At 39.4% G+C, this 22,304-nt stretch overlaps 2 protein-coding genes across 5 annotated transcripts in view; both read left to right on the top strand.

Moving 5' to 3' along the window:
- Positions 1-188: 188 nt before the first annotated feature.
- klc1b (kinesin light chain 1b) lies at positions 189-18,480 on the top strand. 4 transcript variants are annotated; one of them, XM_087802037.1, is made up of 16 exons: positions 189-282; positions 4,906-5,176; positions 5,360-5,590; positions 5,719-5,797; positions 6,133-6,361; positions 6,434-6,521; positions 6,967-7,068; positions 7,456-7,629; positions 7,839-7,938; positions 8,602-8,654; positions 8,918-8,985; positions 9,585-9,693; positions 10,057-10,209; positions 17,427-17,551; positions 17,622-17,679; positions 17,759-18,480. In XM_087802037.1, the coding sequence occupies exons 2-16, from the start codon at positions 4,928-4,930 to the stop codon at positions 17,831-17,833; spliced, it is 1,893 nt and encodes a 630-aa protein (XP_087658163.1). In that variant the 5' UTR covers positions 189-282; positions 4,906-4,927; the 3' UTR covers positions 17,834-18,480. The 4 variants fall into 4 exon arrangements, with proteins under 4 accessions (XP_087658163.1, XP_087658162.1, XP_087658165.1 ...); XM_087802036.1 differs by having other exon boundaries at positions 5,716-5,797; XM_087802039.1 differs by lacking the exons at positions 17,427-17,551; positions 17,622-17,679; positions 17,759-18,480 and adding an exon at positions 13,576-15,831 and having other exon boundaries at positions 5,716-5,797; positions 10,057-10,182.
- Positions 18,481-19,809: 1,329 nt separating this feature from the next.
- Positions 19,810-22,304, top strand: part of ptk7b (protein tyrosine kinase 7b) — a 75,788-nt gene continuing 73,293 nt past the window's right edge. Inside the window, exon 1 of the mRNA XM_087803315.1 lies at positions 19,810-20,255. Coding sequence (XP_087659441.1) covers positions 20,168-20,255 — 88 coding nt within the window. The 5' untranslated portion in view covers positions 19,810-20,167. The remainder of the gene's footprint in view (positions 20,256-22,304) is intronic.

Here is a 22,304-nt window from a genome sequence, read left to right as displayed (position 1 = left end):
ATAAAATATTTGAACAGACTTTGAAGAAATGTCTCAAAACGGCGATATTTAAAACCACTTTAAAAATGGTCATTAATTCATCAAGTTTCTTTTTATTTCGTAAAGAGGTAAAATAATCACCAAAAAAAAGTTTAAACAAAAAGTCATGAACAACTTTTGTCCAACGAAAACAAAACATGACGTCATCCCATAGCTTGCCGCAGTGGCTGACGGGAGAATCCTGCGGTGCCGCAGACATTTTGGATTTAAAGGGGCTGAACTAGCCGTCAGTCCTAGCTCTCGGTAAGCGATTGCATTTTCAATATTTATCAATAACGGCATTGTGTGTGTATTTCTTGTGGTAATTATAAGATAGTTTTCCAAAAAAACAATATCAGAATTGAAAGCTCAAGTTTTTTTTTTAAAAGACGAGGCTGACAACAAACAGGGAGTGGTGATGCTAACGGGTTAGCTGGAGCTAGCTCGTCGGTCAGGCGGAAGAAACTGCATATCGATGTGGCTCAATATTTATTTTTCAAACAGAACATGTTCTCTTCGGGCGACACTGGTGAATGCAGACAATAATAATCCAATTGATATTGAGGCAATGAAGGTTATATACTCATTCAATGAATGACGCTGTGGTTTTAAACTCCACCCTAAAGTCTCATTTCTAAAATTAAGTTCGGAAATTTCGTGTTTTAATACCGTATATTTCTTTATCATATTGAATTAAACAGTTGTTTTGCTTCCATCCAACGTCATCACGGGGAAGTGCACTGAAGGAAAACAAACTGAAATCTCTAAACAAACAGGTGTCATAAGTTTGACAGATGCAATGTTTCCAAGAATAAATAAAAAGCTTCATGTCTAGCTTTTTTTATAGAGTTCTGGTCATCGTGATGTAATGGATGACTGCTCTCTGGACTCCTTCCCTCCTGGTTTCCACAAGTCCTGCCACACCCTCCCTGAATGCTGCCTCCTCTTTGTGTCGGATGTTGATGTGAAGGATGGGTTTCTTTCAAAAATTCCCCTCGTTTAACAATTAGCTACGATCCAAACTCTTCAGGCATAAATAGATGACATAGTGCCGGTTATTTAGAGCAAATCATTAAACAAAGACCAGTTAGATTTGGTTGAGAACCATCTTTATTTATAGACATTTGTGCGCAGTCTTCCATAGACAAAAACAAGAGATTATTGATCAACGTTGCAACATGTTTTGAATTAATATCAAAGGCTGTGTTGCTTTTGAAATTTTGTATATTGAATGTTTCTCAAACCGTTATTTTAGGATCGTAGAAAATATTTTATCATTATTTAGATGTCACTAGTGGGTCTTGTTGACATGGATTATAATGTTTACTATACTAGAAGAATAGTATAGATTAGTGCGTTAAAATGTTGTCTGGGAGAAAAAATGAAGCAAAACAGGACATTTAATAAGAGTTTTATTTTATTTAAGTCCTAATTTTTGTCATCTCTGAAATGACATAAAAATGTAACAGTTGCCTTCATCTGCTTATATGCTCTTATATGCTCATATGCTTTACATTGGGATTTAAATCAACTAATCTAAAATTAGGTTTGCCGTTTTCTTGTAACACCTACAGTTTATGGCATCACTGAGTTAATTGTCAATTTAATATAACCTTTTGTCTACTTCTTACGATCCTGTTTTACAATGACCATGTATTGTTGAGCAGGAACACTAGCACGCCATTCTTCTGGTATGCATGCCTTCAGTCAGTACTTTTAAATACAGCTCAGCTTTTCCTCAGAAAAGAAGATTAGCATGGCTATTTACAAATTCGTAAAACCAATCCAACACTCAAAGTTAACTAGTTATATTCTTACTTTAGGTAAAACATGTTTTTTGTTGATCTTCAGCTCATAAATCATTACTTTATTTTTACTGCAAAAACTGAACTATATCCCTCATTGAAAGTGTCAAACTAGGAAAATCACTTTTATACTCTGGTGGTTTATTTGTAACCCCTACGGATTGACATGATTGATACAGATGACAATTGGATGAAGTTATTTAAAGCATAATGTCAATTACATCTTGTTTGTTTTCTCGGACTTGCACTGTTTTACTTGACTGCAATGTTTTTGACCTTTGATCATCTTGCATACCAGAGTCATATGATTGCTCTGGTAATCTTGGTTAACTGAATACTTTCGTCAAACCTGGGCGGACAATAAAATAAAACAATCTGTGAGAAATAACCTACAAAGTAAAACATAAGTTAAATAAAAATAAATACATTTTGAGGAATTCTAATGCTTGATGAGTCACGTTTAAATTGGGAGAATGTGATATGATTAATTTGAGTTTGCCAGTATGATCTTTAATATTTAATATCATGTTTATCCTTTTCATTAAATTCAATACAAGTAACGTGTCTACATAGGTCAGGCTACTATTTTACTGGTGTCAAAGAAAGATAAGACACCGTCTGACAGTAAAATATAGGGTCTGGTCATACTGGAAGAGAGATATGATGTAACTGCATGTCATAATTGTTGTTGACATGGTTGTACATTGAATTGACTACAACGTCTTGAACTGATAATCAAAAGAATACGATCGAGGCCAATCAGTTTCTCTCTTAATTGCTTTTTATTTTCTAGGTGAAAGTCACAAAAGTAGTGGTGCAGCTTTCGTGGCTGATCAGATATGCTGAGTCAGTTGCATTTTTCACAGTAAATGTTTTAGTCATCCCTGGGCAAATGCCTTGGATCAATATTATGGTAATCCACAAACGATACAGTAGCAATTCTCTCATATGATGATGATATCATTCGAATCAAATCCTTGTTAAGGCTTTTTGGCATCAAGTCATTGAGTTCATTGAAAGAAGCTGCATCTCCCTCCCCCATCCAACCTGCTCTCCTTGGCCATACATCTCTCTCCTCCTTCTGTGGGCGGGGCCAGTCTCTCTCTTTGCTGCTCTTTGCACTGCTGGGTGGTTTTGAACGTCTGGGAAGATCATCATCCTCCTGCTGGAAGCTCTGTATTTTTCTTTGTTTTCATTCTTCATTCCTCTCTGGTAATTCTATTTGAGACCAAAAGGTTTTTTTCTGAGGACGAATCGATTTGGAATAATTTGGGCGTATTTTCAAGGACCTTTATGGATGGATGTTGTTTCGACCTCTCCTTCTAACCATGATACATTGATGAACCACGCTGAGGTTACATTTTCTGGTTTAGTAAACTCTCTAAAGTAAACATTGACTAGAAGGTTGCTTGTTAAATCTTTTACAATGTTGTCCGGAATTCAATACGCCTTAAATTAAATGGTGTACACAATTTTTTTTATTGTGTTAAACCATTTCTGTTGTCTAGTTATTTCGAAAATACACTAATCGGAAACAGACCAAGTGTAAGTAGAGGGTTGTGACGCATCGTTACAAACAAAGCAACTGTAGATTTAGAGGCGGACAAGTCTGTTTATCCCTTAGGGTTGTTTATGTCCTGAATGTCACATGCCTCAACCCTTACAATACTGCGTCTTAACTTTTGAGCCAGAGAAGATATGTTTCTTTATTAAACTTGTCCTGAGGTTACTGTTGTGATTGTTGTTTAGGCTAAAGAGCACGAGAGATGTAGAACGTTATGGTTCTCAATTTAAACAGGGGTTTCCTTTACTCACTGCCTGTTGCTCTTAATATTGTCTTTCATACACTTCGTATTGAAGGAAAAAAAGTGTTTTACCAAAGTGAATCTGTTGCAGATATGTCTGCTTGAAAGGATTCACTTGAGCTTGATCTTCTTTTACTCTTATCTTCAAACAACAGCCCATGAAGTCTGGATCAGAGCTTTTTCATTGACAAATCAAATCACAGTGTCTGTGATGAGGCACTGAAAATCAGACTTGATAGCGGTAACCGTTGGATTTTCTTTTTTATAAAATAAAAAGGGGGAAACATTTTCAGATTCATTGTTGTTGATTTGGTACTTTGCTTAATAGTTTCTGTTTAACTTGGTCCCAAATAGAACAGACATTAGACATAATTTAATACTAAACCCCAATGGCCATTGTTTTTTTTAGCATGATCTCACTGCGCTGACTCAAAAGAGGCAATTATTGATTCCACTTATCTAATATTAATTTTAAAGTCGAACGTCGAAGTTAATTTTGGCCCACATGTGTCGATACTAGATGATTCTGAACACTTGTCAATAATAGAAGGGAATGAAATTGGGGGACAGGTAAAGGTTGTGGTGCCTAATATAAAATAATTTGCTTTGCATGGGTACTGGGATAGGCTCCAGTCTGCCCACGACCCGGGTCTGGTTTGCATTTTTATACATTTATAAAAAATAAATTGTGTATTTTGTCAATTTTCATCAAACTCATTGCTGATAGTTTACCCCCTATTTTAATGTTTATTACTCATCACAGCTTGGATCACATTTAAAAGAAGGCAGAGCTTGTTGTTATACTTGTTTGATGACAACAAAACATTGTTGCTCAGTGAATCACAAATGGTGTATAGGGGAACTGACACAAGTCCAGCACCTGCAGTAGTATCTCCCTGGAATAGATATGAAATGTCTCTGTCAATCAAGTGATCTTTTTCAGGCTTATCATCTGGTTTTTGAAATGTCTTGTATCAACACAGAGCTTTCATCATACTGCAGTATCTTGATGTCATTTAGAACAGAAAATCAATTCATTACTGGAACTATCTAATCATTAGATCACCATGACTGCTGCCAAGCAACACTAGTAATTCTACCATCTGTATGTGTTATAGTGACTATGTAGTAGAAATAAACAACCTGATAATTCATATAAGAAACTAGAGAATACTTAGTATGAAGCATTTACATTAAAACAAGACGATGAATGTTGTAGAGATTTGCCTTTAATTTTAGCTTCTTTTTTAAACATATTTTCCTTTTACTCGTTTCAGGTTTCCCTGAGCTCCAGAAACAATGTCCACAATGGTTTACCCTCGAGAAGAGAAGCTTGAGAAGCTCACTCAAGAAGAAATCATCTCCAATACAAAGCTGGTGATCCAGGGCCTAGAGGCGCTTAAGAATGAGCACAACTCCATCCTCCACAGCCTGTTGGAAACCATCAAGTGCTTAAAGAAGGATGAGGAGGCCAACTTGGTGCACGAGAAATCCAACCTGCTGCGCAAGTCGGTGGAGATGATTGAGCTGGGTCTCGGCGAAGCTCAGGTAACGTGGCTTCACTGTTTTTGTTGGAACTCTGGGGTGGTTTTTGCACAACTTCCATTTTTTTTTCAAGCATTACTGGTGTGATGATTGTGACTCATTGGAAAAATACCTTTTTTAAAGCTTCTGCTTCGCTAGTAGGAAGTGATTTTTGTATCGTGTTAAAACAAGTTGTCTCCATTCAAGGTTATGATGGCGCTGTCCAACCACCTGAATGCTGTGGAGTCAGAGAAGCAGAAGCTGCGCGCCCAGGTGAGGAGGCTCTGCCAGGAGAACCAGTGGCTGCGGGACGAGTTGGCCAACACCCAGCAGAAACTGCAGAAGAGTGAGCAGAATGTTGCTCAGCTGGAGGAAGAGAAGAAACACTTGGAGTTCATGAACCAGCTCAAGAAATATGACGAGGACATCTCACCCACTGTAAGTACCACAGAGTAATTTCCCATCCCTGGTTATCAGAAAACCGAGAGAAACGCATCTCTACTCTTTTAATTGAATGTCTTGTCTTGAGATCATAACGTAAACAAAGTGGAATTATCTCTCAGCAGGAGGAAAAAGATAAGGAAACCTCAAAAGACTCTCTTGATGATCTTTTCCCCAATGATGAGGAGGAACATGGACAAGGAAGTAAGTCGTAAACCACCATCTTTTCCATTTGCCCTCAAAAGAAGTGTAGTTCTGCACCATTTACGATTCAAACTCACCTTTGCAAAGGTCCACAATTTTAGCATTAGATACCTTTTTAGATACGCCTTTGATGAGTTCACAAGCTATGGTTACTATTTAATCTTGATTTTCTTTTTCCCAAATTATCAAAACGTGTTGCCGTAGTTAACTAACTTGGTTGGCTCGCAAGCCTTGAGTTTGAAATATGGTCCAATTAAATGTTAGCTCAGTTATGAACAATCGATTCCTTCCAGTCACTTACTAAACTATATGGATTTTCCTCACTGTCCCTACAGTGCAGCACCAACACAACAGTGCAGCAGTGGCAGCAGCTCAGCAAGGGGGCTACGAGATCCCAGCCCGGCTGAGAACTCTGCACAACCTGGTGATCCAGTACGCTTCGCAGGGAAGGTACGAAGTAGCCGTGCCCCTCTGCAAACAGGCCCTGGAGGACCTGGAGAAGACTTCTGGACATGACCATCCTGATGTGGCCACCATGCTCAACATCCTGGCTTTGGTGTACAGGTGAAGACAAAACACTCAATACTGTGATCAAATGACAAATGTTCTAAGCCTTGTTTTTGTCTTTTGTTTTAGGGATCAAAATAAGTACAAAGAGGCTGCTCATCTTCTCAATGACGCTCTGTCTATCCGGGAGAAAACTCTCGGCAAAGACCATCCAGCTGTAAGACTCAGTCATCGTCTTTTCATCTATTATTCATGTGTAAAGATTGGGTTCAAAAATCTGCCATTTGGTGGCTCGAGTATCATGATTAAATTGTGTTGCCACAGACAAAAAGCACTGCAGTGTTTACATGAATAAATTTAAACCCTAGATCGCTAGTTAAGCTGCGTTAAAATGTACAACTATGGCTTAACCAATGTTTTCTCTGAACAGAAGTCATGAGTTGTTGTTGCGATCTGCACAGCTCCGCAGTTTACCTCTTACACAAACCAACTCCACCATGAGTAATGATTCAGGAACATGGCTTTTCAGACTGTAATTCACTTTGGACGTCTAATTCAATTGGGGTTTTTGATGAACGGCGATGGGCGGCACTTGTGATCACTCTTGTGATTCTAAACTGCCCATTCAGTAAATTGCATTTTGATTTAACTTTTTTTTCCAGGTGGCGGCGACACTGAACAACCTGGCTGTGCTGTATGGAAAGAGGGGCAAGTACAAGGAGGCTGAGCCGCTGTGCAAGAGGGCTCTGGAGATCAGAGAGAAGGTGGGTCACATCCCCGGACGACGGTTTCAATAGACAAAAGTCTTTCGAACAATGGTTCACAAATGTCACCAATGGATCCGCTGCGTCTATATTTAGACAATAGATCAAATTGTTCCGTCGAATGTGATGTTTCCCGCGGAGGTCAGCGCACAATTAGAGAGTATAATTGAGATCACAGCTTTAAGTGGATCACATGAATCCCAGGAGAGAAACTCTACCGCACTGCACATGGTGGGAGTCTTTTCTAAAAGCTCACTGTTCTGATATCGATCAAGATTTTATTTCATTGAATGAATGCATTAGCACAGTGAGACTGTTTAGTGTAAGCGTATACCAGAGAACTTTTTTTTTTTTTTTTTAAGGTGACTTGTTTATTTATCCTTCCAGGTCCTGGGGAAAGACCACCCAGACGTGGCCAAGCAGCTGAACAACCTGGCTCTGCTGTGTCAGAATCAAGGCAAATACGAGGAGGTGGAGTACTACTACTGCCGGGCTCTGGAGATCTATGAATGCAGACTTGGTCCTGATGATCCCAACGTGGCCAAAACAAAGAACAATCTGGTGAGACAGTCAAGAAAATATTAGGAAGGATATTGAACAATATGTTGATGGAAATATTAAATTTAAGGAAATTCACTATAGAAGTTCAATTGGGAAGTTGTGTTATTATGGTTTTCGTAAAATATCGCTCAAAAAGTAGAGAAAAACATATTTATTAAGTTCTGCTCTCTAGTGCTATTCTACCGCTAATCCTCTTCTCTCTTCTTAAGGCCTCATGCTTTCTCAAACAAGGGAAATACAAGGAAGCAGAAATTCTGTATAAAGAAATTCTGACCCGAGCTCATGAGAAGGAGTTTGGATCCGTTGATGGTAAGGATTCTTTTCCACCTATTATTTTTCCCTCCACCGTTAACCTACGTTTGTCTCCAGCAAGCTGAGTCTGTAACTGGATCATGTCCTAAGCACTGGGGCAACCACCATCATTCAGACACAATTTCTTTGAAAAAAAAAGCAACTTTGATCGTGTCAAAACTAAATTAAGAATGATGGCGGCGATCTGCGGAGTGTCCAGAAGAAAATGTTTTTTTGGTCTAACTTTGTTTTGGTGGTTGGAGTTTCTGTTATTAAATTGCTTCTAAGATTTTGCAATATTCTGCAACTATTAAATAACTCTTGATGATTCTGATGATTCACAAAGGTACATTATCTGTAGAAAATATGTACATATGTACCTGCTGCTATTTGAATAAAATGTTTATTTTATCTAAATAAATAACCATTATTCTTTCCAGTTCAACCTTCCTGTGTTGTTTTGTGTCTCCGAGAGTATTTGAAAGAGTGACTCAAACGCTCTGTGATGTTAGCAAAAGGCAAAATCAACATATTCTCTCTCCCTCCGGGGAGGTCGGCCTCCTCTGCTCGATGGAAAAAAACGTTTCCAAGGATAGAATAAACCCCCCAGAGATCAAGTGTTTTGTTGTTTTCCTGTTGTGATGCTCGTGGAACAATGCTCTGCTATGTGTTTGTCTGCAGCTGAAAACAAGCCCATCTGGATGCATGCAGAGGAGAGGGAGGAGATGAGCAAGGTGAGTGGTGTTTTTATGTCGCCATCTTGAACAAAGTGAAACTCGTACTGGGTGCGATGAATAAATTATGAGATGAGTGAGATTGATGGGTGAGATTATTGATCTGAAAACTGTCCCGGAAAGTGAAAGGTGATAGTCACGCTTCTTCTTCTCGAACAAAATGACTCCCTGGGGAGGAATATTGGTTTTAAGTAAACACAGTAGTTAAACCAGTTTTGAAGCAGCACCTCCCTTCTCACCTCTTTCTCCCTTATTACTTCCAGGGCAAACACAGAGACAACACGCCCTACGGAGAGTATGGCGGCTGGTACAAGGCCTGCAAAGTGAACAGGTGAGAGAAAATGAAGGACAGGATCCATCTCTTCGATCTTGAATCAAGTCAAACTCGACCACAAATATTTTAAGCACCTTTAATCATGGGGTGAACAAAATGTGTATTTATCAAACTGTCTTGTAACTGGGAATACGAAGCAGTTTTTCGTCTCACAGTCTTAGTTGTGAGCTAAATTAACTTTATATTTTTACTCACTAAACTGCCTTTAACAAGAACTATTGGACAGATTTGTTTTTATTCGTTCTCGGAGTTGATCTATCCTATTTCTAATCTTGTTTTTCTTCACCAAACATTGGAATCAATCCATGAAATAGTCTCAACACCACTTTTACTGTTAATGGAAGTCTCTGTATTAATTATTGACATCCATATTCTCTGTTCCTTATCTTATCTCAGACACTGACATCTCTTTAAAGGTCACCATGATCCATAGGAAGATTCATATACTTTGATTTTAAGACACTTAAAAATTCCAATCAGATTTGGCCCCCTGGCTTTGAGTTTACAACATGGCGGTTCTATACATTTACCTGACTTGCTGGTTGATGATAAGCGTTTGAAATTGTAACTTATTCACCTACTTTTTCATCCTTTAGCCCTACAGTGAACACCACCCTGAGGAACTTGGGCGCCCTCTACCGCCGCCAGGGCAAACTGGAAGCCGCTGAGACTCTGGAGGAGTGCGCCGTCAGGTCACGCAAGCAGGTCAGCTCTATTTCCGACTCCACTTAGCAGCGTGATCGTGCAGATATATCTCCCGAAATATTGAAATATATACCAGAGTCCAATCTGATGGTATCTTCTCCCCCTCTCTCTCTACATTGCTTTGGATCCAGAGCAACACAGTAAGTGTTTTGTCTCTGTAGCTAGAATTAATTCTCACTAACATCACTACCATCTCACAGTCATGCACCGTGTCTTTAAGTTCTTTTTTTTGTGATATTACTCCTCAACATGGATTCACCTTAACATTCCCATCAAACGTGCACGCTTACCCATGACACTCGGCTAGTTTCTCTTCATCTGTCACTGCTAGTTACTAATATGTTTTGGCTTCTCCCCCATTAGGGCATCGACCCAATTCACCAGACCCGCGTGGTGGAGATCTTGAAGGATACAGACGGCGACAGGCGAAGGAGCCGCGACAGCCTGTCCAGTGTTAAGTACGAAAGCGGCTCCGAGACCGGCGAGGAAGTGAGTATGGGCGTGGAGTGGAACGGGGTGAGTACAAATCCACAGTGGTTGACCTAAAAATCAGCATCACGGAACGAGCAAGGGCGGGAGTGTTTGCAGCGATAGTCTATCCTATGAGGCAGTGTGACTCAGCTGTTTTCGACAAATGTTTGGTTAACGACCACTTAAGTCGTAAAACAAAAGTATGTTCAGCTGATAATCAGAGCAGCAGGTTTTTATTATATCATGTTTTATGGTAGTAGTTTGACAGAAGGGGAAGTAAAAGTGTTTTTTTTTGTAACTTTTAAGTCATACCAAAAAACCTTTTGCCCTGCTGCTAAATTTGAAAGCTCGAGTCAATACTTACTCAGTTTTCTTGAAATAATTGGGTTTAAAAATTCAATATAATATAGATTTTTGTTTTTCTGTCCTTGCTCTGTCTGTGATGCAGCTAAATTTCTGGAAGCTGATTTATTGTCTTGGCACATGGACAGTGTTTTTTTTTTCAGCATCTCGCTTTTTTTTTGCAAGCGTGACTGTTTTTTTTCTTTTAATATGTGAGTGTGTTTCCCTGCAATGCTTCTGCATACATGCAGCAGAGCTACACAAGGCACAAGCGCATCCTTAGGCATGCTAGCCATCATTGATGTTCAATTCATATTCAATCAATATAGTTAATATTAAATTAAAAGGCAGATTTATCTATATTTTTAATTGAGTTATTGACGCAAAGTACTTTTGAAAAACTCCTTAGGTTCAAAAGGTTTAATCTGAAGTATATATTTGAAGAGAGGCCGACAGCAGTGGCGTTCTCTGTCGGACCATTATATAACTTCAACTGCAGCACTGTGCTAGCTGGCATGCCAAGTCTCCGCTTGTGCCTTTTTCCACCACACCCTTCTTCAGCCCCGACCTGCTCATGCATGCAGCAATGCCAGCCTGCAGGATCCAGACATGCAAACTAATGTACCATGTGTGCTGTCTGCGTGCCTCACATTCACGCTACTATATCATTACCTCTAAGAGTTAGCTTGGAAACCATCTTGAGGATGATGATTACAGTTGTCAAGTTCAAGTTAGACTGTGAACAGAGATGCAGTCACAAGCCATATGTATGTAAAGCTAAGAGCTTTGTCAGCCTTGACCTTCTGTTTTGACCTTTATCTGGAGTCTTAAAACCTCACAGTGGCCGTGAATAGTTATATAATCAAACAGGGAAGTTGTGTATGCTGAGGGTGTGTAGGTCACACTGTAGACATAAGCATTCATCACAATCTACCAGTCAGTACACCCAGAACTTTTTTTAAATCCTGTAAGCACTGATTAATTAAATATCCCATTGTATTTGAAGCTTTACAATCAAAAACACAGTTTACATTAAGTCATTTAATTATTTATATTATTTTAATTTATTTATTTGGACAGACTTGTTTTATTTGTACAGATAACATTTTAATAACAAGTTAAATATTGGTCGCACACGACTCAAAAGTCCTGGATAAGAAACCCTTCAAGTAGTAGTTTTGTGGATGTCCTCGTCTCCATGTGTGATTGTGATCGCTTCGCTCCTCATATGTTGTAACCCATAACGCCGTAAATATAACCGTGCAAAACGCAGCAGCATGTGTGTTCATCTGTGTGTCTTGAAACATGTGATGGCATGCAATTGATTGTTGGGCGTTACTTTAGTGGTAATACCATGGAGGGGAAAAACATGTGGGAATTTAGTACTAAGGCTCTTTTGCTTTTAATGTTTGGTCATTTGAACAGTAGTTTTCAGTTTCTAACTTGGTAAATAGAGTTGTTTATCCTTTTTAAACCTCCCTTGAAACTCATGCAGATATTTCCTCTTGGATTTCTTCCATATTTCATTTGTAATCTCATCATCTGAATGCATTTTTATCATACAAGTTTGCTTCATCGTACTGTACGTGCCTCGGTGTCGTCGAACACGCATGATCACATGTGCTTGAACGCCTGCCTTTGCCTCGCACATCAACATGCTTCCATGTCGTCCTGCTCCTCCTCACTAACCTTGATGATTCCTCTTGCCATGACAACCAATCAGATTTCCTCTCTTGACTCCGTGGATTGTACCCTTCCCTCTTGACCTTTCACATGACAAAGTTGGGTGGGCTGTGATGAAGTGGGTTGAACAACACAGTCTAGGAGAATGATAGTGTAGAAGATGTTCTATATAGAAACAATATATTCACTGCGGTGGCCTGTGGATCGGGAACTGTGCTGTTGCTGGGTGATTCAGTATTTCTGGTACCCAGAGAGGAAACAGCCGAGTCACAGAGTCGTTGTAACTGCGTCATTGGCTCTCTTATTATAGCAGCTGGTAACAGGGTATCTGCCAGCACAGTGCTCGCACACCAACATCTCCTTTATATGCATCGCTTTTAATTGTCACGATGAAAGTTAACACTTTAGTAGATGTGAATTACTGATTCACTGACTCGGAATAACAATGTCACAATCTTCATCGTGCAGGTTTACATATTTATAACGAATATCATTATCAAATATAAACAAGACCCTGCATGTAAATATAAGTGCATGTTATATTTAAAATTTGAACTCATTTTCTACTCACCCTCATGTTGACTGAGGGTTGGGATTATAATATTTTCCTTTTAGAGTTCTAGGCTAAAATGTACTTTCATTTCAATAAGAAAAATAGCGGTATAAATGGGAAGTACTCTGGGTAATATAACAAGCGCTTCCAGTGTAGACAGTAGAATGTATGCACTGTTGTTGTCACCCTACAGTGTCAGTGCGGTTTAATCCAATGTCGTGAAAGATATCTTGACATATACAACTTTTGCATTTGTTTACAAAACAAGATCAATTTTTTTTTTTTTTTTTTTGTAGTTTCTTCTTCTTCTTAGCCTAGGAGTAGAACTTCATATGAAAACACTGTCTGTAACCCACTGTTTTAAAGCAGTCTAGGGCTCACATAGACCCACACTGTCCAAGACAAATAAGTGTAGTGAAGAGCATCTTTAAAATAATAGTTGGAGTTCTACTGACAATATTCACAGAAAATTCAAACAATACAGTCACATTTTTTTCAATTGATAACATAAATGGATTATGGAAGTATAACTTTGTGTAAAAGTATATCTTCTAAGGCACGATTAGGTCAAAATCACATTCTGCACATGTCTACATTTTATAGGACATCAATTCAAATATATTTAGTCTTATTAACTTGCACTTAACATGTGTTATAACCTGCAGATACCCTGTATACCAATTTAATTAATTGAAAATTGAAAAGTACAGCAGTTTATTTCTAAACATGGTTAGAAGAAGTTTAGTCTGTTATGGGGATACACTGAGATTCAACACTCTTAATCTTACAATATGTGTTATTGTCTGTTTTGTCTGTTCTCTCTCTTTCATCAGGCCTAAGCCATCAAGATTATTCCTCCATCCTTCTCTCCTTCCCAAACAAAATCTCAGTCGGATGTGTTGTAGTCGTTCCCTCTGGTTTTCCTCTGTCACATCAAATCAGCTGCTCCTGCTGGCAGAGGACGTCCTTCCTCTCTGTTCCCTCTTCAAGTGAAAGCTGCCCGGGACGTTTGGTCTTCTGATCTTCTCGCTCTTCCATTCAGTGTGATTCTCTCTCTCTATCTTCCTCTTTTTCCGCTCCACTAACTCGACACCAGTTTGTAGATCTTTACACCCTCTTTAAAAAACGTCGTCGTCGGTCGACCCGAGGAAGACACTCATCGTTCACGCGCACACAAATGTAGATGCATCGTAGATCTGTTTCGGGGGAAGAAGGTTTAGGGGGAAGAGTTTTTGGGGTTTTTAAGTTGCTGCGTTCACATGGACTGTTTGGATTGTAAAAACAAATAATGTTGTCGACGAAGTGACTGCTTCTGGTTCGATCATTGGAGACATTTATGTTCCAAGTTCAAGACAGGATGACGTAAAGATAAAATAACGGTGAATCAGGAGCGTTGGGCTTGTTTTTTTGCTCCCATCTAGAGGTGATGGAAGACAATAACACCTGTAGTATTTTTGAGCAACGTGTCGTCAGACCGAGACTAGCATGACGCATTTGAGAAGATCTGGTCCTTGGTTAAAATAAATTGCCTTTCAGAGACACAAAAATTACAAATTGTTTATTATTTATACGGATACTGTCTCACAAACTGGTTGGTAGAGTGTAGAATGTAAGGATCAAGTCGACATGTGCAGTTGAATTCATAAAATATTTCTTATTGTCTTGTCATTAATGTTTGGAACGTGACATGGAATAAAGTAGGTGTCCTCAACTGCAGACAGATTTTAATGGTTGCATTATTTTCCTGGACTGGCATTTAGGGTGTGGCAGATAAAAATGGAACAACTGGAAAAATAAAAGCAAACCAAGCTCTCAAGTAGTGTCTCTTCAACAAGATGGACCCTATATTTGTTTTGCTACTATGTAGGCTTATTTTTCAAATACCTGAAACGAGCATCTTCACATGTCAAGAGAAACGAGCGAAGAAAATCCAGTCTTTTAATAAGTTAATTTAAGTAATAAAGAGAGTAATGATCAATACAGGATATACATTATATTTACTTTCTTTGCCTGGTGGTTGGAGACCACTGGACTGAAGGAGAGAAGTGTTGAAATGAAAGTCTGAACCTGCCTGTGACAGTTGAAAAGATACATTTCACGTCCATGTGAGTGTAGCAACTGATTTCTCTAGTCAAGTAATTCATCGTCGTCACTTAGGTCTCTCTGTTGCCTTCACCATTCAACTACAAAACACGTCTTTACCGCGGGCTTCAAACCCAGTGCCTGTATTTAGCCTTTTTTTTTTTTTCCTGAGATCAAACGCCTCTGTTGTCATTAGGTACTGTTGGTAACTCGACTTAAAAACTGCGAGAGCATCCGTCGTGGCGTGTTCTGCATTGTTTCATAGTTTTAAGCAACATTGCGGTTTTTATATGTGTTTTTTTTGTATGATTTGTTTACATTTTTTTATTCATTCATTTATGGCTGAATATTGAGGCAGTGTTATTTTTTAACTAAGGCCATGCACGTATGACGGTCCCGACGGTCGCCATGGCGATCCTGAAGGACGCCGCTCTCTCCCGCGTCCTCGGCTTGATCGAGCTTCTATTTAAAGAAAGAAGACTCGTCTACGTCTTTCTATCGAGCATGATTTTGAAACGCCACAGGTGTCGGATTGGAAGCGTTTTTTTTTTTTTCTTCCTCAAAGCAAGTAGCGTAGTGTGTGGTACAGTTTCTCACGCACACGCACACACACAGCCGTAACAGGCGCACCTCACTACACACCTGGTGGTTTCTGGAGAAGGTTGGCGACTAATAATGAGCGTACAGTGGTCTAGTTCAGTGGGCTTTAGTGTATTTAAAGTGTACAGCTTCTCGCTCCGCTTTACCTGCCTTGACTCTTCATTCCTCTTCAGCCCCAGATGCTCGACAGCGAACAAAAATACGACGTGTTCATCACAATAATGTTGTGTTAGTGGAATGCCTATTTATTGACTCGTCTACGCGCGACATATATAGTGTTGACTTGAGTTCACGTACGTGAGTGGTCTATAAGCACCATCTTAGATTAGTAGAACTGCATTATCTCTACCATTATGCATTGTGATCAACACTTGTTGGTATTCTCAAATAAAGTTTTTCATTTGTGACGTCTGTTGTTCTTCATTTGTTTGTTTTTTACCGAGGCGTCCCATCTGTCCCGGCAGGAGTTTCTACATCCATTAAAAGGGCACTTGAGTCGGCTTGGTTACCCTCTCACGGGTGGTACGGGGGTCCTACAGGGATCTTCTTAGGCTCAAAATCACCTTCATGAACTTCTCTGTCTGGACTAATTTGATCTTTCATTTTTGGACTTGTTTGTCCACAAAGGCTAAAGATAGTTTAGCGCTAACTTCTCCCTTATTATTAGTAAATGCATTGAGAAACTAAATTGAATCTCTGTAGCTTAAATCTTTAGCAAGTTACTGCCTTTTAAAAGTCGAAATACCTCCAAAGATGTTTGGCCTATCTTAGCAGCTTCCGGGTCAGTTTTCGGAATCTGCGAGGCATCCGTTCACGTGAAGATGATAAAACACATTAAAATACTTAACGCGTAACTTACAAAATATCGTATCATATAAAATTCCTTGGGTAGTGCCAGGTATGAGAAATAAATCTGTCATGGTTGATTCAGAACTTTGGGAAATTGTCCGTAGGTATGAAAGTGTGTGTGAATGGTTGTCTGTCTTTGTGTGCCCTGTGACAGACTGGCGTCCTGTCCAGGGTGTCCCCTGCCTCTCGCCCTATGATACTGGGATAGGCTCCAGTCTCCCCGCGACCCCGCTAAGGGATAAAGCGGTAGAAAATGAATTAATGAATGAATTTAGTAAGTGATTATTCTTTAGGCTGGTTGCTCCCCCTGCTGGTGACAAGGTCGCACTGCGTTGCTTTATCATAGATAAATAAAAACAAATCTGCAGGTACGAAGGCTTAGATGTTTCTCTGGTCAATCATCAATAAAATGTGGACCACTGAGGTGAGGAACGGTGAATATGTACGATGTACATTTTAATTACCAATTTTCCCAAAAAGTATTTATCTACACTGAACGTTTATTCATGCAAGAAGTGGATATAAAAACACATTCAAAGTAAGTATGGATGGTTGAAGGTACTTGATGAGAGTCTGCTCTGAACATGTGTCCATGTGCCAACACAAGTCATGTTGTATTCAAGTGTTTTATTATTGATGGTTTGATGAAGCTTCATGAAGCAGTGTCATTATTTTCAGAGTCCACTAGATGGTGGTCTCTGTGCTATTTTCCTTTGTTTTGAACAACTCTTCACGTCATTTTTTAAACTGATGGCGCCACCTACTGACCGCTAAACAACATGACACTGCTTCACGAAGCTTCATCACTAGTTTCAACTCTTATCTTGTGCCTCACTGAAGATGTTTAAATAGTTTAATTTATTAACACTCGTCAACTGAAAATGCCAGAAATATGATCCGTATTTTTTTTATTTTTTCTTACTTATTCACATTTCCAAGCTGATATCTTTGGTAATTACATTTTTTATGTAACGTTCTTAATACAAATAAAATTGAATTTGAGCTTTTTGGAAGTGATGAACGTTTTTTCAATGCTTAATGAAGATTTAGTTTCATTGAAATGAACGGTTAAAAATGTGTCGTAAATCCGACTCTCCTATAGTTTTCAGTGTAAAGTGTGGGATGAGGTGTTGAAGTGTTCGCTCGTCCTCAGGACGGCAGCGGCGCGCTCCAGCGCAGCGGCTCCCTCGGGAAGCTCCGGGACGTCCTGCGTCGCAGCAGCGAGCTGCTGGTGAAGAAACTTCAGGGCAACGGACCTCCAGAACCTCGCAGCACCAAGTGAGACTTTAAACTCTCTAAACCGACTCATTGAAACCCATTAGTGACTGAATCTTTTCGCTTCCCTCAGTATGAAAAGAGCTGCTTCCTTGAACTATCTCAACAAGACCAGCGACGACCCCTACCAGGCGAGTGAAGCCACACGAACGTCTGAAGAAAATTAAACCGATTCTCATCGAAATCGTATTTTTTTTTCTATTCCTCCAGGGTCGCAGGAGCGGGAACTTGAGGGAGAGCCGAGGCATGAGCTCCAGCACCGTCGACCTCTACTCTGGAAACTGAACACACTCCCGCATCCGACCCAAAGATTGTCCGCCCTCCCCCCCCAAAGACTTGAACCCAAAGTTGTCGTACTTGACGCTTTTTTTTTTGTAAATATCGCAATAATAATCCAAAACTCTTTTGAGGTTTTGTTGCCGTGATCGATCACTCCTCGTGCCATCGTCCTCCTTTTTAATGTTTATATTTGTAAAATTGTTTCTCCCTAAACGTAGAAAGTTATTTTTCTTAGTTTCTATTTTTTATCGGTTGATCGTTCGCCTGGTGAGATTTTCGGGGGAAGAATATTTTGGGGTACAGGGTGAAACAAAATGCTACTGATTAACCTTCTGAACCTTGATGTGTTTTTTTTTTCCCCGCTGCTAATTTTTAACGCTGCAAACTTTGCCAAACCAGTGACGTATGGAACTAAGAAATGATTGAACTGTCGGCTCTTAAACTGAATCTTGTTCCTCCTGAAGTGCCAAGAAAAATCATCAGGGATTCAAAGCTTTTTGCAGATCGATTTTCATCAAGAACTGGAATCTTTTTTTTTCTTCTCTCTTTCAATCCTCTGGTGATGTTTTTAAATTGTAGAAAATCTAGATCGATCCAACGTCTGTACATATAATATCAAACTTGATTGAAAAATAAAAATATTCTATTCTCAACGTTCGCTGTCCTGAATCTGTGTGTTCTGTAATATTTGTTTAATTACCAAAATAACTATCCTCAATGTGAAATGTTTACCGGTAGAGGGCAGTGTTGTATCCCGCATGACAACCCTGTACTGCCTGGAGTCGCTCATATCAGGTGAGTGCGTTGGTATTTTCAAAATAAAATTCTGGCTACTTGTCACTCGTTGGCGCACCTACTAATCAATAGATAAATTCCCCATTTTAAAGTGTCAATTTGAAACATCCTTATTGAATCGTGCAAAAGAAATGTAAGTGAAGGGTTAAAATAAAAAATAGAAGCCAAAATATAACTTGTATTTGGTCACGATGGTCACATGGTGAGATCATTTAATACAATTTTCAAGAATATTACGGTAATGATTTGTATCTTTATCACTTTAATTTAAACTGAAGATACCAATTAATATACGGAAGTTATAAATGTCCATGCTTTTATTATTAGTTAAAAAATAAAAGTTCATTACATTTCCTTTTTGTTTTCATATATTTTATGCAACATTGCACCTGGTTATCTTATAACACAACTTATTTATTCTTCGTCAAATTATTTCAGCCAAAAATTAATGCAATGAAAAGGAAAGTTTTTGTCAGTTCAATCGAAATAGTCGCATGTGTCAAAACAAAACCTCATGTTAAATCAAGAAATACCATCTTTATTTGTTATTTGAAGTCGAAGAAACGCTAAATTGTTTTACTTTCAAGTTTTTAAACACATTTATTTTGGAAAATGTGTGTTTAAATTCTCGTATAATATGTATTATTAATTTGTATATATACTAAAAAGATCAAGATAACACCGAAAAACGTAGCAATAAATAAAATAAAATAGACTAGTAAAATAAAATAAAGGACCTACTTTATTTTTTAAGCGCTTAAACAATCAATATGTATAGATAGATATAGATGTACCAAAAAAGATCAAGATTACACCAGGAAAAACTCAACAATAAATAAGATAATAAAATAATAAAATAAAGGACCTACTTTACTTTTTAAGCACTTAAACAATCAATATATATAGAGAGAGAGAGAAAGAGAAAAAACACAGCAATAAATAAAATAAGATAATAAAATAAAGGACCTACTTTTTTAAGTGAGTAATCAGATTACTTTTTCATAGCAACAGTGGCAACACTGCGTGTACCTGCAATTTTTTTTGCGCACCAGTTGCTTTTTTTTTTTTTTAACGCGATCTCTGATTTTATTGTGGAAAACCAGGAAGCGCTGCCATGGTTCCCGCTAACTTGACCGCTCCAGCGGGAGCAGCAGTGGGAGGAAACAAGAGCGCACGAGCCTCAACTCTCTCGTCAGTCAGTCTGGAGAGAAGAACCGGTGCCGCGGTGGTTCCGGACCAGGTTCACATCCCGAGGGGCTGCCATGAACCGAACCTCTCTGCGCCTCCTCTCGCGCCACTAGAACAACTCAAACAGGAAGCTACAAAAAACTACAAAAAAAAAGAAACTTTCGGCGGGTTTTATCCGTCAAACTCCAGCCGAGCACATTTGTTCCGCCCCGGCCCGAGAACTATAAACACACCCGAACCCGCGGGTTCCGAAGGTCCAAACAGGTGACGACTTTTTTTCTTACCTGTACCGCTCGCACGAGGCACCCGGGTGTTGTTTTTTTTTTGGACCCGGGACACGAGCACCGAGGAGCCGTCATGGATCTACCGGAGACACGGTGGAGGAACCGCGGGGTTTCGAACCAACAACCAGCTCCACTCATCGCCTGTTTGCTCCTGATCCAAGGTCGGTTCACTTTTACACATGTCTTCCATTACTGTAACTTCTCTAGTAGACGCTCCAGGACACTTTTGCAGCATCAGTGCGTGACCGTAAATATGAGTGAAAAGCGCAAACAAAAATAAATAAATCTAACATCATAGAAGTAGTTTTATGAGTTAAGTGTGATTTTTGTTTTGGGTTTTAATGGCAGGGGGATGGGTGGGTGGGTGTCCCCCCTTCCCCCCTGTAGACCCCCACTTTGACTGGGAACATCAGTTCTTATTCAAAACTATTATATATACTTCGTTACGTCCAGTTTTCATTCATAAATTATAATATTTTGAAAATATTGAGGTGAATTCAGTGCTTATTCCTGATGAATCCATTTTTATTTACGATTTTAGATGTATATATTAATTATGAGTATATTATTTGAAAATAAAAGGATAAAAAAATGAGTATTTGCCTTTACACACATGTACTGTATACATTTTTACAAACTAATGTTTCATTTAAACATTTTAATTCCTCATCTTTAAGTGTTTCTTAATGTCCAATGTGTGAATTATAAAGGAATATCTTATCTTAGAATGTACGTGTCTCCCGAGGACAATAATTAAACATAAAAAGCACATTTATGTGTCAAAAAAAGTCGATACAATTCGGGTCAAAACCAGGTCGTCACACGATACGTGTTCAACCAAATACTTCATACTTTTCACACAGTATCACAGTGAAACTAGTATATTCAGTATAGTATATATAAAGTATCAGTTTTGCTCGTGTTAACGTTAAAAAAACGCGTTGCCAGACACGATGGCGAACAAAAGAGTTTCCACGCCATCACGCGTCACCGATACTACACTTCCCGATCCTCGTGCATCGTCCGCCATTTTTATTTTGAACAGTTGAATCTCATCCTGCCTTAAATTCTTTTTTCTCCAGACGCCATCTATGAATGTTTCTATACATGCAGTCGTTCTGTTTTGACTGAAACATGCTCTCGCCCCCCCTCCTCTCTTGCACAAAGTTCACGACCCCCCGCCTTGGCAGGGGAGATCCGGGTGTAAAATCCGTTCGAACGTCCTCTTTTGGGGGTGTTTGAGGAATGGGTTCTTATCCCGCAACAGATCAGCATCATTGACCTTCCGGAGCTGTAACCGAGTCCATTTTTTAAAAAAAATCTCTACGATTTCTCTCGCACCTTTGGGGGGGAAATGGCCGAAGTGTGTCTGGCAACCCCCTTTTTCTGTCTCCTCACCACGGTGCCCACTTTTTCGTATGAATGCTTTCCTCTGTGCGAGAGACGCCGGGCGGGTTTGTGGGTTTTGTGTTTATGAGATGCAGGTAGTGTCGCTACAGCCGGGCCTTTCTTCCTTCACGGGTCGTATTTGGGGGGAAAAAGACGGTTTTAAATAAAGGAGGTTTTCATTTTCCACACCAAACATGCCGTGTTTGTCGAAGCGGCCGCGAAATCTGCCGGATAAATATTGACCGGGATCTTTTTTATTTTTCTGAAAACGTCGACTGTTTAAAGCAGCTCGTGGATGAGACTCTGTTAGATTTTCTTTTTTTTTTTTTTTAGTCGTCGTTCACTCACTCTCTCCATCTCGTCTCCTTCACCTTCAGGCGCTGACGTCTCGTGAAAGAAACTTTGGTTATCGAGGAGATGCGTTTGAGATGTTTATGTAACATCCCTCGCTCACTCATGTCCTTGCAAAACCTTCATCTTTGAAGTTCTTTTTTTTTCTTCACGGTCCGTCAACACATCGGCTTCTCTCTCGCACGTCCATAATTCACCGGAGCTGACGTCCAGGCAGGAAATCTCACAATGTGGCTCGTGTTAAACTTTATCTTCAAGCTGGATCATCTGAATATTATTGTTTTAAATCTCTTTTTCTGCCTCGAGTCTCGCGTCTATCGTTGCCATGTTTGACCATCGAGGCCACCATCCATCAACCTGCTCAGACGCATACTTCTGATTGGCCGATCCGACCCCCCCGTGTCCCCCCGTCTCTTTTGCAAATAGCTTTTTAAATGGTGCGAACACAGAATAACAAAGGGAACAAAGAA

Source organism: Callionymus lyra, chromosome 11 (genome assembly GCF_982586985.1).
Source record: "Callionymus lyra chromosome 11, fCalLyr1.hap1.1, whole genome shotgun sequence".
NCBI classification, from domain to species: domain Eukaryota; kingdom Metazoa; phylum Chordata; class Actinopteri; order Syngnathiformes; family Callionymidae; genus Callionymus; species Callionymus lyra.
Note: the sequence above shows the minus strand (reverse complement) of the source record. Positions and strands in the feature narration are given on the sequence as shown.

Excerpts from the sequence above, each read along its gene's own strand:
- klc1b (XM_087802036.1), top strand. The coding sequence starts at position 4,928 with ATGTCCACAATGGTTTACCCTCGAGAAGAGAAGCTTGAGAAGCTCACT. Across the intron at positions 5,177-5,359 it reads TGGGTCTCGGCGAAGCTCAG|GTTATGATGGCGCTGTCCAA; the intron begins GTAACGTGGCTT and ends TCTCCATTCAAG. Across the intron at positions 5,798-6,132 it reads GGAGGAACATGGACAAGGAA|TGCAGCACCAACACAACAGT; the intron begins GTAAGTCGTAAA and ends CTGTCCCTACAG.